The following is a 14505-nucleotide window of genomic DNA, read 5'->3' as shown; positions in this document are numbered from 1 at the left end:
CATGTCCTCTCCGGGGGAAAGGGAGCAGAAGGCACAGGCAGGGACAGAGGGGAGCCCACGTAGCTCCGTGAGCAGGTGTCAGACCCCCAGAAAGACATGGCTCCCGGCTTTCCCATCGTAGGTGGTGGCTGGAGCTCCTCAGGCTCAGCCTTGCTGCTGTCGCCCTGGTGTTTGACAACTCAGGCTGTCAAAACTGCTTCTAAGAATGAAAGTTCATGGAGGTCCCTGGGAAAACCCACCTCCCCTCAGGGGGGAAGAGCGCGGCCGTGGGCGGCAGGTGGGCGTTGGCTCCCGGGGGACTCACCAAGCGGAGGGGGGCCTGGCCGGCGCAGGGAGCCTGGCCCCAGCTCGTGGCAGCGCTTGCCTGCTGCTGTGCACGCGGCTCCCGTTGCCCGCGCGACTCGTGCTCGGTTCCTGTGTTTCTTCCCTGATCCCGCCGGGCCCCTGGGCCGGGGGCCTGGGGTGACGGCTCGTCTCACGGGCACCGCTGCTGCCGCGGCCAGCGGTCGTTCTCAGCGGTGCTTGGAGGTGCTGCGGCGCTGGAGACGAGCAGACGGCAGGGCCAGCGGGCAGGTCGGTTTTATTGCCCTGCTTTGAGCTGAGTCACTCAGCGAAGCGCCTTCTAAAGCCTGTGCGATGTTCCTCCAAACTTAGGGAACAGTGTTTCCCCTTTTGTTTTTCTCTTTATCTTTATGAAAAACCATCACAATCAAAATGAAAGACAAAAAAGAAATGGAACTGAAAACACGAGCGAGCAAACACGCGAGCCTGTGGCCGTCAGCCGGAGGCCTGCACCGCACTGAGCCTGCCCGTGCGTGGCCTGGCGCACGGGAGCTGGCTTTCCCGCGGGCCCACCTCCCTCGGCTCTGCCTGCCCTGCGTCGGAGGCGGCCGCCTCTGGAAGGGTCCCGAGAGCGAAGGCAGGGCTGTGGGAGGCAGCGACCCATGCACTACCCGCGAGGCGGTCAGCACCGCCCGCCCGCCCCCCGCCAGCCCTCTCTTCCCGGATCTCTCCGGCCCTCCTGCCTCAGTGCCCTGCTGGGCTAACCAGGGACTCCCTTCTCCTGCAGTACCTGAGCATGATGGGGGTGCACCCCGCCACCCACCTCCTGGCCTGGTTCCTGGAGAGCGCGGTGGTAGTGACCATGGGCAGCGCCGCCCTGGCCGTCGTCCTGAAGGCCAGCGGCATCTTCGCGCACAGCGATGCCCTCGTGGTCTTCTTCTTCCTGCTGGACTTCGGGGTGTCGGTCATCACACTGAGCTACCTGCTGAGCGCGCTGTTCTGCCGGGCGGGCACAGCCGCCCTCTGCGGCAGCCTGCTGTACGTGGCCAGCTTCCTGCCCTACGCCGTCCTGCTGGTCCTGCGCGGCCAGCTGAGCGCCGCCGCCGAGGCCTGCCTGGTAGGTGGGCTGCTGGGTAGAGCGCCCGAGGACACAGCAGTGCTCCGCCCGGCAGGGCGGTCACCGCCCGCCCCTCTGAGCCGTCTTCCCAGTCACGCGGCGTGGACTGCCCCCCGTGCCGCCGCAGACGCGCGCCTGGCTGTGGGGGCTCGGGGCCTGGCGGCAGTGTGGCCGGGAGGGCACCGGCAGCCCGGAGCTCGGGCGTTGCTCAGGGGACAGGTCTGTCTGGTGAGGGCTCTCGGGGCAGTTGCCGGCATCGACGAGGAAGCCCAGGACTCCAGTCTCTTTGTGTCACATGTGGAAAGAAATGGATTTCCACAGCTACTTCAGAAGTAAACAATCAGCGCTTTTCTTGAGCATCACGCATCGCCTCACATTAAGTGGAAGGACCTCTCCCTGAGTCACTCGCCCACTTAAAATGCACCCCCGGGACTGCGCCAGAGCGGGCTCCGGCCCCGGCACGGAGCGCGGAGGGGATGGGGGCCTCTGTGCGGCTGTCCCTGGCAGCGCAGCGCGGGCCGCGGGGCGGGGACTCGCTGCGTGTGGGCGGGATGAGCAGATCCCCGGTGAGACGGCCGCGCGTTTCCAGAGCCAGGCCAGGGCTGCGGCCGCCGGGGCCATGAGCACGGTTTCGCTCTTCTTGCAGGTTGGGCGGGCCCCTCAGGTGGCCGCTGCGCCCGCCCTCGTTGGGGAGGGGCCCTTCTCTGCTTGTTTCGGGCCATAGGGTGAGACAGTCGGTGACGAAAGCCCAGTTGCCCCCCTCCAGCGTTAGCAGACCTGCCGCGCCCCGTGTGTCCCACCGGCCATGCACCTGGCTGGGGCGGGGCGCCCTGTTCCTTCAGCAGGCCAGCCACGGCTTCACGCTCAGCGTGTGAGCGGCTCACGTCACACCTGTAAAAATGCATAACCCACGCTTCTGGGTTAGCGCTAATGAAGTGTTTCGGAGTAATTGCTGCCTCCTGGCCGGTTGGGGCCCCGGATACGCCTCCAGGCAGAGAAAGGGAGGTGGGAGCCCAAGGGACTCCATGCCTGCGAAGTCCACTTGCCTTTTGCTCCAGCGGGGGAGGCGCCTAACTCCGGCACATTGCGTGTTTAAAATGAGCCGCCCTTCCCGTGGCTTTCTCCTGCCTGGGGGTCCTGCACTGGAAGGGAACAGGTTTCCCTTCAGCACGCTGTCTTTCTGGTGCAGAACAGCGTGCGCTCCGCTGCCCACTCGCTGTGTGCCCTGGGGACCTGCTGAGCAGTGGACAGCAGTAAATGCTCAGCCCACGCCCCGCTGCCGTGCGCTGCCACGTGGGCACAGCGCAGGGGATGTGGGGCCCCTCAGGCACCCAGCCAAGAGAAACCATTCCTTTTAATGTGGAAAACTAGCTTGTTGCCACGTGTGTTTTCAAGCAGGCTGACAGCAGGCGAGGCTTTGGGCTCAGGCGCTGCCTAGTTGCCGCCGCGGGCCGAGGGGGACCGGTGGCTTCTCAGCTCGGAGGCGGTGCTGCGGGCCCGTCTCGTGCTGACAGGCTCTTTTCTCTCTCCACCGATGCGCAGTGCCTCCTCTCCACAACCGCCTTCGGACAAGGAGTGTTTTTCATCACGTTCCTGGAAGGGCAAGAGGCAGGTGAGAAGGCGCATTTTAAAAGAGTGACTCTCAGTGATTCGGGTCGTGGGAAATTTATCATTGTCCCGTGGCCAGCAGGACAGCGGGAAGTCTTCATTGCAAAGCTGAGCATTTGGAATGGGACCTGGCGTCTGGCGTGGCTGAGGGACCACTGCCCGTGGCTGGTGGCCCTGGTTCAGGCACAGTCAGAGCGGCCATGCGCCCGTGGTTCTGCCGCCACCTGGCTCCACCTGCCGGCTAACCCACCATGGCGGCTCGGCGGCCGCGGCCACTCAGCGGCTTCCGCGCTCTCCCAGGGACGGTGCGCGCGTGGCCCCCGTGCGGGGCGGGCGCTCTCCCGCTGACCCCGACATCCGGTGTCTCAGCCGCGCTCCCCGCCGCCCGTTCTAACCCTCCCTCTCCCGGGTCGGCCGCTCGCAGGCCGCCTGTCTCGTCTGCACGCCGGACCCTCTGGGCCTCCTGTGAGGCCGCGGCCCACGCGCAGAGTGAGCCGGGTGGATGGCGTGCGGCCCTCGCCTTCGCCTTCTGTGCACTTTGTCCCTATTCACTCAGCCTGACGCGGTAGTTCAGGAATTGGTTCGCAGCATTTTTCACTTACGTAGAGATTTTGACAGCGCACTTCTCAAGCCAGGACAGACCCATTTCTTGCACGTTTGTATGTTTTTGTGGTGTGTTTCTGTAAACACTCACAGGTGAAATGCGTGAGCAAGTGCACCTCGACTCCAGCCACTGCGGTGCTGGCGCTCGGCACCGGCCTTGAAGTCCTCAGACGTCTGGGTGACCCCGGCGAACTGCTCTAAGTCCCGAGGACGGGCCGTGCCGAGCGCGCGCCTGCGCGGTCCTCCCCTGCACCCAGGCGGCCCCCCGACACGGCGCAGGCGACACCAGGCCGCGTTCTGTCCTCCGAACACTTTGACTAAATTCCAACAAGCACACAGTGTTAAAGCATTTCCTTTATTGGGGCCTAGGCTCGTACCATAGGGAAACTGAGCGAATGGAGTGTTCTAATGTAGGTTTTGATCCAGCAATAAGTTGCAAACATGTAATAATGATTATTTTCCATTTCAGATTTTCTGTCCTGTTTATGTATTTTCTAAGAGCAGAGAGAATAAGATAATTTAGGAGTTGGGATTCTCAAGGAGCCTTCTTTATCTTTTTTTAAAAAAAAAATAACATGTTTATTTTCTCTAAATATGTAAAGCAAGCTTTAAAAATTTTGAATGTTAGATATTCAAATGCTAGTGGTCACGCCGCCTGTATCACTGAATCAGGTCGTGGGGCTAACAAGCTCTCGCTCCTTTGGAGAGTGTGGCCCATGGCCTTGGCCTCCATTTGCCGGCGCTGCCGTGGGCTCTGCTGGAGGCTGCAGGGCCGACCAGCCCCCCTCGCCCCTCTGGGCTCTGACTCTGCCGCTCCCTCCCTCCCTCCCTCCCTCCCTCCAGGGGTCCAGTGGGGCAACGTGGACCAGGCCCCGGAACTGGCGGGCCTGACGTTCCGCTGGGTGTGCTGGGTGATCCTGCTCGATTCGGGCCTGTACTTCGTATGCGGGTGGTGCCTGAGCAGCCTGACTCATGGTAAGAGCCCGACCCTTTGTCAGATGGGAAAGTGAACGTGAAGACAGTGTGTGCCCGTCCCATCTCCGCACGGCTCTTCCTTTGGGCCCGTTCACTGGGCGCCGGCCCTGAGGGCCTCAGGGGAGTGCAGCGAGGGGCCCGCAGTGGCCCCGGGTCAGGCTGCGGGGAGGGAGCCCCGGGCTGTGCCTGGTCCGCGCAGGGATGTGCGTGGAACCTGCTGGCGCCGGATAAAACGTCGTATTGATTAGGAGGGTCTGTCACCGAACCTTCTCCTGAAGAGAAAAGTAGCTGGACTGCCGCGCTGGGTGGTGCCGTGGGTCGGAGCCTCGTCCCGTGCCCCGGAAGGCTGCGGCTCGGGTCCTGGGCCGGGCCCGCGCCCTGGCGTGGGTTCGATGCCTGCTGGGGGCGCGCGCAGGGGGCAGCCCATCAGAGCTGCTCTCTCCCATCGCGGTTTCTCTCTCTCCCCTCCCCTCCCCTCCCCTCTCTCTAAAAGCAATGAAAAACGCGTCCTCAGGTGGGGACGCAAAGGAAAGGACGCAGCCAGGCTGACTCGCCTGGTGCCCTGTTTTCCAGGGGCCTTCGGTCGGAGGAAGCCCGGGCGCTCCCTCTTCCCCGCGTCCTGCGGCAGGGGCGCGTGCGGCTGGGCGGCCCAAGGGCGCCGCGGCCTGTGGGCCGGCCGGCTCTTCCGCAGCGAGGCCTCGGGCCCTGGAGGTGGGTAAAGAGCAGCGCGCGGGATACGTGTTTTCCTTCTCGTGGGCTCCGTTCTGTTTTCCTCCCAGTCGAGCCTTTGTGCCTGGGTGCGTGTTTCCCGGCCCACGTGCAGGCCGCCTTGGGCTCAGAGACAGGGTGACAGGGACGTGGCCAAGTGCTGAGAGAGCCCCCTGGTGGTGGTCACGCTGTCGGGCCAGGGCCCCTGTGCGGCGCACCCCTCCCCGCCCCCGGCCCCCTGCCCCACGTTGCTCACAGCCCCTGTGTGTGTGGGTTGTGTGCATGGGTGGGCACTGGATTAAGCCCAGAGCCTGCGAGGCCGAGGGTCGTCCTGAAAAGGGGGGCTTATTGAGCCACGAGCGGCCAGGGGGACCAGGTGCTGGGGCTCCAGCCCGGTCCCCAGCCGCAGGGCTGGGTGGAGCCGACAGCGTGACCCCGGCCTGGGGACGACGGGCTCTGTCGCACGGGGTTTGGCGGGGGAGGGGTGCACGCGGCTTGGGAAGAATTTGCAGTGGCTCTAGGTGAGGGCCCGATGGGGTGAGGCAGAGGGAGTTCTGGGGCAGGCGGGCTGTCCGCAGGAGAAGGAGCCCGCTGCTTCTGGGCTGGCCGTGGCGGCCCTGGGAAGCCCACGTGCAGACAGGGCGCGGTGGCGCCTGGTGGCCGGCTGTTCTCTCGGAGAACCGTGGGCCCAGCGCCTGGACGCCGGTTCGGCGCTCAGGTGCTGTCAGGAGCGCGAGCCGGCTCCTGTGCGGCCCCCGCAGCGGCTGCTGTCCGGGGTAGGACACCTCGGAGGTTTTCTCTGGCCACCTGTGGGTCAGTCTGGCAAAGCTCCCGTCCCCGGTGAACCTGTGTAAACAGTAGAAGCAAAGGTGGGCGGCCAGCAGGGGCAGGGCACCTGGGGTCCCCTGAGTGTGTCCCCGGGGACGGCGCGCCCCTGCCCCTGCCAGGGTGGGGAGCTGCTCCCAGGGGCAGGGCCCCCCGCACCGTGGTCGTGGCTGCCCTGGGCCCGCCCCCGAGGACGACCCAGCGGGACCGGTGAGAGCACAGGCCCCGCCAGACGGGTCCGTCCCGCAGGCCAGCACTGCGGTGACGGCGTCCTCGTGACGCGAGTGGGACGCGGGCCTTTGAGAAACTTCGGGACAGCGAGGCCTGTGACCTCCCACCTCCGCGGGAGGCCGCTCCTGGGGCCTTGCGCTGTGGGGCTGCCTGCGGGCGGCTGCCGTCTGCGTGGCTGCAGGCGTGTGCGCTCCGGTCCCCTCGCACGAGGGCAGCGCAAGGGCACAGGCCTTTGTAGTCGGAGGGGCGCTTGGCTTTCGCCTCCCCCCACCCGCCACTGGCCCCTCGACGTGGTGAGGAGCGAGCCAGAGCTCAAGTGCAAGGCCTCCAGGGGAGGGCCGCGCGGGGCGGGGGCCTGGACGTCACCTGCGTGCCTTTGCACCTTCCTCACAGGCCCGTCCCCGCCACGCAGGAAGGAGGAGCAGGAAGGAGGCGCCCCAGGGGTCGCCCTGCTGTCGGTGACCAAGCAGTATGGGCTCCACAAGGCGGCCGTGCGGGACCTGACCCTCACCTTCCACAGGGGCCAGATCACCGCCCTGCTGGGGCCCAACGGCGCCGGGAAAAGCACCGTGCTGTGCGTGCCGCCCCCGGGGAACCCGGGGCTTCTGTCCTCGGGCGTCGGCGTGCCTGGGAGGCGGGAGGCCGGGTGTCCTTCCCGCGCTGAGTCTCAGCAGCGGGGTCAGTCGGGGGCCCCTGGCTCCTGGCGGCCTGCGAGGCCATGGCCGGCGCCTGGAGGCTGGAGACGAGCTGCTGTGGACACACGAGCGGTAGCCGTGTGCTCGCGTTACCGTCACTCACGTGAGCGCCCAGGAGAGGACCCGCCAGGTCCTGTGGGCGGGGTGTGCCTGGTGTTCAGAAGTAAAGAGGTAGCGGGGAAGCAGTTGCGAGTGTCAGGCATAAGCTCCCTGAAGCAGCAGCGGCGCGGGCAGGCCTCGGGGCCCGGTCTGTCAGGCGGGGTCTCGGGGCTGCTGCGCGCATTGTCACGGGTTTGGCGTGGACGGAAGGCGGGGAGGTGGCAGAAGGAGGGCCTGCCCGTGCCCGGACCTGAGCCTGGGGACTCGGGGGCGTAGGCCGCCTCCCTGGCCTCTTCTGTCATCTGTGAAAACGGAGCGGGGTTGCGGTCCAGACCCCGTGCCGCCGCGCTGGTCTGTGACCCCAGCACGTCCTGGGGCGCAGGCGCCTGAACCTGAGCCCACGTTTCTGAGGTGGGGCCGACACCGCTGGGCTCCTGCAGGCCCCCAGCCGGGGCAGAGGGCAGGGTGCCGCGCGGCCGCACTGTCCCCGCTGACCGGCCGTCTCTGCAGGGCCATGCTGACGGGGCTGCAAGCTCCCACTTCTGGCACCATCCTCATCGACGGCAGGAACCTGCACACGGACTTGCCCGCAGTCAGGAAGGAGCTGGGCGTGTGTCCTCAGCGGGACGTCCTGCTCGACCGCCTCACCGTCCGGGAGCACCTGCTGCTCTTCGCGTCCCTCAAGTCGCCGCAGTGGACCTGGGCGCAGCGGCGGCAGCATGTGGACGCGTGAGTGGGGGTCCCCTCTGTGCCCAGCCCTGCCCGTATGGGTGAGTGGGGGGGCCAGAGAGAGATGCTTCCCAGCGTCTTTATTACGGGAAGAAAAGTTAGCGACTGGTTCTCGACTGGACTTCTGACACCGCTGCCCACACTGGGATCGCCGGAGAGGCCCCGGGGCGGGGTGGCGTGGACCTGGACGTGTCCTTGAGGTGGGGGCGGAGGCTGTCGACAGAAGCTTGCACTGGGGACGTGGGTTCCGGTGGGAGCCCTGAAATGGAACGTGCAGGGGGGTAGGGGCCGGGCGTGAGGGGCTGAGGGGTGGGGGCGTCGTCCTGCAGGAGGGTGACCCCGAGACCAGGGCACCTACCTGTGACCAGAGCAGAGGCAGAACCCGGAGCGGCTGGAGACATGGCCCTGAGAGCAAGGGGTGGGGGAGGGGCTTGGGAGAGGCAGTGCTGACCAGCCCACGTCTGGGCGGGGGTGGGGGGTGTCCTGGTGGAGGGTCAAACAGCGCCCTGGGAGAGCAGCGCAAGGGGACCCGCGGGGGGAGCCGGCTGAGACTGGGAGGCGGAGCCCGCCGTTGGCCAGGGCAGGCGAGGGGCGGAAGGTCTTCCCAGCGGGGACAGGAAGGAGCTGGAGCAGGTGGGCGAGGAGGAGCCGCGCTCCCTGGGCAGCAAGCAGAGCGGCACTTCCCGGGACGAGCTGGCAGGACGGGCTGGAGGGGGCCGTGGCCGGGGATGGGGGACCTCGGCCTCGTGCCGGTGCCGCTCCCCACGTGTGGGCGGCTTGTGCCCCATGGCAACGCGTGTCCTCGGCCTCGTCCACCGCACATGGCAAAGCGGGGCCGAGCCAGGCTGCCCGGCGGGAGGAGGGGCGCCTGTCGGTGCCGATGTGAGCCGGCGGCGCCCGCCTGGGGACGGTGGGGGCTTGCGGACCCCTCCACGCCTGCCGGGGGTTCTCCCAGAAACGGGCCCGCAGGCTTCGCGGTTAGGGCGAGGGCCTGCCTGTGCGTGGGCGAAGGCGGGAGCTTGTGGGCGGTGGGTGCTCTGTCCTTGGTGGTGGAGCTGTGCCCTGCGCCGCCAGCCCCACGGCGAGGACAGGGACGCTCTTCAAGGTGTCACCTGGGTCACATTCCTGGCAACCCAGGGATGCCTCTCAAGTGGCACTGGGCCACGGGCCCTGCCCTCCGTGTGGCCGCCTGCCCCCTGCTTTGCGCGTCTACCTCTGTCTGTCGCCTCGCCTGCCCGGAGCGCCAGCCCCGCCCCGCCCCGCCCCGCCTGCTGCTTCCTGTCCCCAGCCCCCGCCCCGCGGGCCGGCCCGTGCGGGGCTCGGCTGAGCTGCGAGCCTGGTTCCTGCGCCCCGTCTCCGTGCGAGCGCTGACCGCGGGTGCCCGCTCACCGGGAAGGCGTGGCTCTGCCCTGTGGCGCCTGCCATCAGCGTGGGCGGGCCAGGCTGGGACGTGCCCGCGCGCCACTGAAGGGCTCGCAGGCTGATGCAGCCCAAGTTCTCTCCGGAAGTCACAGCCCGAGTGTTGTAATTGAGAACCGCGTCTGCTCTGGATGACCGCAAAGTCCACGTGACTGGGTGTAAAATCGAGTTCCTGACCACGCTGCATGGCTTCGTCTCCCACCTGGGTGCAGGCGGCCTGCGTCGTTGTCAGTCCGGTGCCTGTTACCTGGCAACGGAGGCCATTCAAACCACGGCGGCGAGAGTGAGTGCCCGTCTAGGACAGCAGCTCCTGGTCCCCAGCTCCAGGGAGGGGAGCTGGGCCACCGTTGTCTTCCTTAACGTGCAGCCGCATTCGAATGTGAGTTCGGGGCCACAGGCCCCCGGGGGCCTTTACGGTGAGCCTTTGTCAAGACCCGGGTCTCGCTGTTTTGCGTTTAATCGGCCTGGAGAAAGAGGAGTCTGGGAGAGACGCCAGCCGGCAGGACGTGGTTGCGCGGCACAGTCAGCGCCTTGGTCCCGGCGGCTCCCTTCCGGGGGCTCCTCTTGGCGGCTGCGTGGCTTGGTGGTGAGATGTCGGGGGGTGTGCGCAGGGGCACAAGAACAGAGGGCGCTGGACTGAGCCCTGGTCACTCGCCCGAAGAGGACACAGCACTGAGCGGGCCGGCCGGCGGGCCGGGAGGAGAGGGCACCGGGGTGGGGCCAGGTCGGGAAGCGGGTGGCCGGGGTAGCAGGCGCCATGCAGGTCACGGCAGGGGGCACGGGGCGGCGGCCTGGGCGGCCGGGCGCTGGGGCGCAGTGACGGTGGTCAGCACACCTGCCGTGGCGCGCCGGGCACGAAGGCCCCCGTGGGGTCTGCTCGAAGGGCCTGGGAGGAGCCCACAGGGAACCCTTCCTCCTGGGAGTCTGGCCGCAGAGGAGCCGTGAAACAGGCGCCGTGAAGGCCGGCGGCGAGGCCCGGGGTGGGCTCTGCAGGGGCGGCGGCGAGGCGGAGGGCGCAGGGCGGGCGGTGGGCGCTGGGCTGTGACCCAGAGAGGTGGGGGTGGGGGCTGGCGGGCACGGTGGTCGGAAGAGGGCGCCTGTCGCCCTCCGCAGCTGCTGCGGGCGGGGTCAGGCCGGGCGTGGCCTGGCTGTCAGCCCCCCGAGGCCGGGTGGAGGTCAGAATAAACAAACGCAGGGGTTTGGGGCTTAACATAAAAATGCTATCCGGACGCGCGTGTCTGAGAACACCTGACTTCCAGCTGCTGGGACTCTGGTTTCTCAGCTGAGGGGTCTCTGGTTAAAGTGACTGAGGGGGACCTACCAGTCACCTCCTGGCGGAGGGGGGCTGCCCAGGTGGGGTGGTCTTGGTGGCGGAGGTGGGGAGTGAAGGGTCAGGATGTCCGGCTGCTGAAAACGAGCGTTTGTCCCACCGGCTCAGCTGGGGTGCCGTCAACAGTGCCGGGCTGGGAGCAGGGATGTGAGTCGCTGCTCTGAGCTCAGGCAGGACGGCCTGGCGGTGGCCTGGTGGGCATGCGCTGGGCCGGGGGGCGCAGGAGGCTGGCCACTGAGAGGCCGGGGTCCCCATGGGAAGCTCCTAAATCACTCAACCGACACGGAACATTTACTCAGTGATCGGGGCAAATCCTTGGGGTTTAGGGGTCTGGAACTTTCTAGGGCCCAGTGGTTCTTGAGGCCCAACTGCGGGGGATCCCTCCAGCTCCTGTCCCTCCCGCCTCCTGTCAAGTGCTCCCTGGCACTCGGGGACTCTGTGCTCTGGGCCGGCTTCGGGAAGGCCGTGCCGGAAGTGGGGTTCCAGCTGCGTGGGGGGCCTGGGCGAGGGACAGGAGGGGCCGCGGCGGGGGCAGAGTTGACGCGGCTCCGTGGGGAGAGCGGACTGTCCTGTGAGGAGGGCGTGGGCCCCGAGGAGGGGCTGGCGCCTGCCGTGGGAGCCTGCTTTGTGCCGGGCACCTGGGGACCTGGGGGAGGGGGCGTGTTCCCAGTGTTGGCAGCTGGGCGTTCACACTGCGCACGTGGGTTGCTGGGGCCACATCCCAGCCCCTCAGTCAAGACGGTGACTGGCACAAGTCGGTGCTGGGGGCCCAGAGGCCAGGCCTCCCCTCACGCCCCCCCGCAGCGTGAGCGGTGGAGCTGGGCCCTGCCTTCCCTCCTGACCACGGGCTTGGAACTCAGCCTCGGCTGCCCTCCGTCGTGGCCCCGGGCCTGCTGGCCCTGGCGAGGCGCAGCGGTGAGACAGAGACGCCGCTCCAGCGAGGTGCGCGCGGCTTTCCGGCCACCACCCGTGGCAGGCCCCGCGGCAGGGCGCACGAGGTCGGTGGCCCGGGTCCTCCTGGACCGCGAGGCGAGGGCCTCCTGCCCGCGTCCCTGGCTCACAGAGCCCGCAGTCGCTGCACGCCGCCCCTTGTGGAGGGACGTCCCCAGCGCAGCTCGGAGGGGCCCGGGAGTCAGCGGGGGCTGCTCTCGTTGCAGGACCCTGCGGGACTCGGGGCTCACGCAGCACCAGCACAAGCAGGCCCGCGCCCTGTCCGGCGGCCTGAAGAGGAGGCTGTCCATCAGCGCCGCTCTCATCGGCTCGCCGAGGACCGTGGTCCTGGACGAGCCCACCAGCGGGGTGGACCCCTGCTCCCGGCGCAGCATCTGGGACGTCCTCCTCAAGTACCGGCAAGGTGGGGTCGCGCTCCCGGGGCAACGAGCCGCGGGGGAGGCAAGTCGCGTGCGAAGGGAGGCGTGATCTTGTCCCCAAAGAGAGTCTCCCACGGGGCTGTGGCGTGCGTCTGTCGGGGGCCGCGCCTGCAAGGCGGGACTCACCACCTGGGCTCCGTCCGGAAGGTGCCGGCCGGGAGGGGTGTGTCCCCACTGGTTGCCGGTGACTCAGTCATCACTGACCGTCCACGCTGTCGTTCACCAGGAGCCCCAGGATGTTGGAAGGGGTGTCCGAGCTCCACCCTGGAGCAAGCCCCCCGCTCCTCGGTTGAGGAGACTGAGGTGCAGAGTGGGGTGCCAGCGGCAGGTGGGGGGAGCTCACGCGTGGGGGGCGGGCCTGGGCTGGGGGCAGGGAGAGCACCGCTCACTGCGCTGCTGTGTCCTCCCCGCGGGGCCTGGGACGGCAGCCGCTGGTCTGCGGGGGTCTGACTGAGAGGCGGCCCTGCTGCAGGTGCGCACACAGGCACCCCAGGTCTAGAAACGCCGGGCGGGGCGCAGCTCGGTCTTGCTCCACCGGGGGCGCTGCGGAGCCGCACCCGGCGTGGGTTTGCGTTTCCCTCCTGCCCTTTGAGTACCAGACCTTCTTGCGACACCTCCCTGGGGAGATCAGGGTTTGCAAGAACAGGGACCGGAAGGGACGCCCTCTCCCCCTTGGTGTGGGGGGACTGGAGTCACGAGGTTCCCTCCTCGGGGAGGGGTTGCTTCTCTGTCGCTTAGAGCTGCCTGAGAGCTGAGGTCAGGGAGGAGGAGGTGGCACGAAGGGACGTGAAAGGGCCCCTCTCTCTGTCCCAGAGCTTTCGGGGATGGCGGGAGGAGGAGACAGGCAGGGGCAGAGAAATCGGGCGAGCGGGCGTGGCGCCCCCTCCTCTCTGGGCGGGGCCGGGGTGGGCCTTTCCCCAAGATGCGTCAGCACATGGGCCCCCTGATACGGGGGTCTCCAGGCTGAGCAGAGCGCGGGGCCCAGGGAGGCCCCCGAGAGGGACTGGGTCGCCATGACCTGCCGTGAAGGGCAGGGTGGCCTCCTGCCGCGGAGGAGGCCTCGGCCAAGCCCTGGGCCGGCAGCCGGGTGGACGGAAGCAGGGCCGTGGGAGCAGGAGTGCGCCCTGACCCCCCCAGGGCCCCGCCCACCTCGGGCTCCTGCAGTGGGGGCGGGGCAGGTGGGCTCGCGGTTGTCCGGAGACCCTGGCCCTTCCCACGCTGCGCCCCGCACCCCTCGCCTCCCGGAAGAGATCACAGAGCTGCCCTTGCCCAGAGACAGAGGCGGCAGGGGCCACAGGCGTCGGACCGAGTGGGTGCACTGGCTCAGACTGGACCCGTGGTCCCCGCCCAGCTGCTCCGCGTGGGGCTGAGGGGGGAGGCGGGCGCGGACGTGGGTCCCAGGGCCCCTGCACGGCGTCTGAGCGCGCACGGATCGCTGCCAGCACACTGCTCCCTGTCATTCTGGGCCCCGGAGGCCCCGTCTCGGGTCAGCTGACAGCACACGTGAGCCTTGAGCGTAGAGGCGGCTCTACCCAGAGAATCAGCGAGGACAAAAAGGACCAGAAACAGGCAGCTTCGTTTGTACCCTGTTGTTATAAAAAAACCTCTTTCCCGCTGCCGGGGTGGCTTGGCACTGACCCCGGAAGTGGAGGCTCTTGTCCGGAGTGTCCTGCGCTGAGTGCCCTGCGGGGTCAACAGGCGTGGGCGCCCGTTAGAGAGGGGCTCTAGAAGGAAGAATGTTGTCACCGGTCAAAGTGGAGGGCGCTTCGGGAACCACCCTCACTGGCTCTGTGAGAGGGACCCAGGGCTCCCTGCTGTGCGGAAGGCGTGTCTCCATCAGGACTCCGGTGCCCTGGAGCTGTCGGGCGGGGTGCCTGGCGGCAGGGCTTGGGGGTGGGGCAGCATGCAGCCCCGCAGTGAAAGCCGCAGATTCCTCTGAGCTTCGTTTTCCCCAGGGCACGGGGGGCCAGGTGCCCCGTCCTGCGCGCCAAGGCACCGCTGCGGAACAGCCGCTGGGGAGGCCCGCGTGCAGGGACGCAGGGCAGCGAGGGCCCCCAGTGGGACCCCCATCCTTTCACGGCTCCTTACGTCCCGCAGGGGCCATCCTGGAGGAACCCCGAGAACGCCACCTACGTTCTCTAGGGCTTGAGACTCCTCTTTCCTTTTCAGTGACTCACTGTCTGGGAAGGTGCCCCCCGGTCTGCGGGGTGGCACTAACCAGAGCCCCCACAGCCCCGAGCGCCAGATCGGGGACTGGCGCTCTCCGCGCCCCGAAGGGCGTGCGTGCGAGTGGTCGGCCGCGGTCCCCGGGGCCCGTGGCGGGGGCCGGTGGTCGCTGTGGGGTCCGCAGGCATGCTTTCTCTTCCGATGCACCTGGTCTCTCTATCTTTCTTTTCTGTTAAAAGCATAAAATGAAGTAGAGTTGAAACCACGTTGAGCCTTTCCTCTTGGAAATTTGTTTCTGAGGTGAGATTCAGTGTTTGAAGGCGCGGGCCCCCTGGTGGCCCGTGGGGA

The 14505-nt window shown here is 67.7% G+C and overlaps 1 protein-coding gene across 1 annotated transcript in view; it reads left to right on the top strand.

The window, feature by feature from the left end:
• ABCA13 (ATP binding cassette subfamily A member 13) overlaps window positions 1–14505 on the top strand; it is a 134519-nt gene that overhangs the window by 68842 nt on the left and 51172 nt on the right. The window contains exons 25-31 of the mRNA XM_054571313.1: window positions 1070–1399; window positions 2942–3011; window positions 4454–4585; window positions 5159–5296; window positions 6743–6923; window positions 7654–7872; window positions 11779–11975. Of these exons, the coding sequence (XP_054427288.1) occupies window positions 1070–1399; window positions 2942–3011; window positions 4454–4585; window positions 5159–5296; window positions 6743–6923; window positions 7654–7872; window positions 11779–11975 (1267 nt within the window). The remainder of the gene's footprint in view (window positions 1–1069; window positions 1400–2941; window positions 3012–4453; window positions 4586–5158; window positions 5297–6742; window positions 6924–7653; window positions 7873–11778; window positions 11976–14505) is intronic.

Source organism: Pteronotus mesoamericanus, unplaced genomic scaffold (genome assembly GCF_021234165.1).
Source record: "Pteronotus mesoamericanus isolate MK-2021 breed Mesoamerican mustached bat unplaced genomic scaffold, CSHL_Meso_final contig_220, whole genome shotgun sequence".
NCBI classification, from domain to species: domain Eukaryota; kingdom Metazoa; phylum Chordata; class Mammalia; order Chiroptera; family Mormoopidae; genus Pteronotus; species Pteronotus mesoamericanus.
Note: the sequence above shows the minus strand (reverse complement) of the source record. Positions and strands in the feature narration are given on the sequence as shown.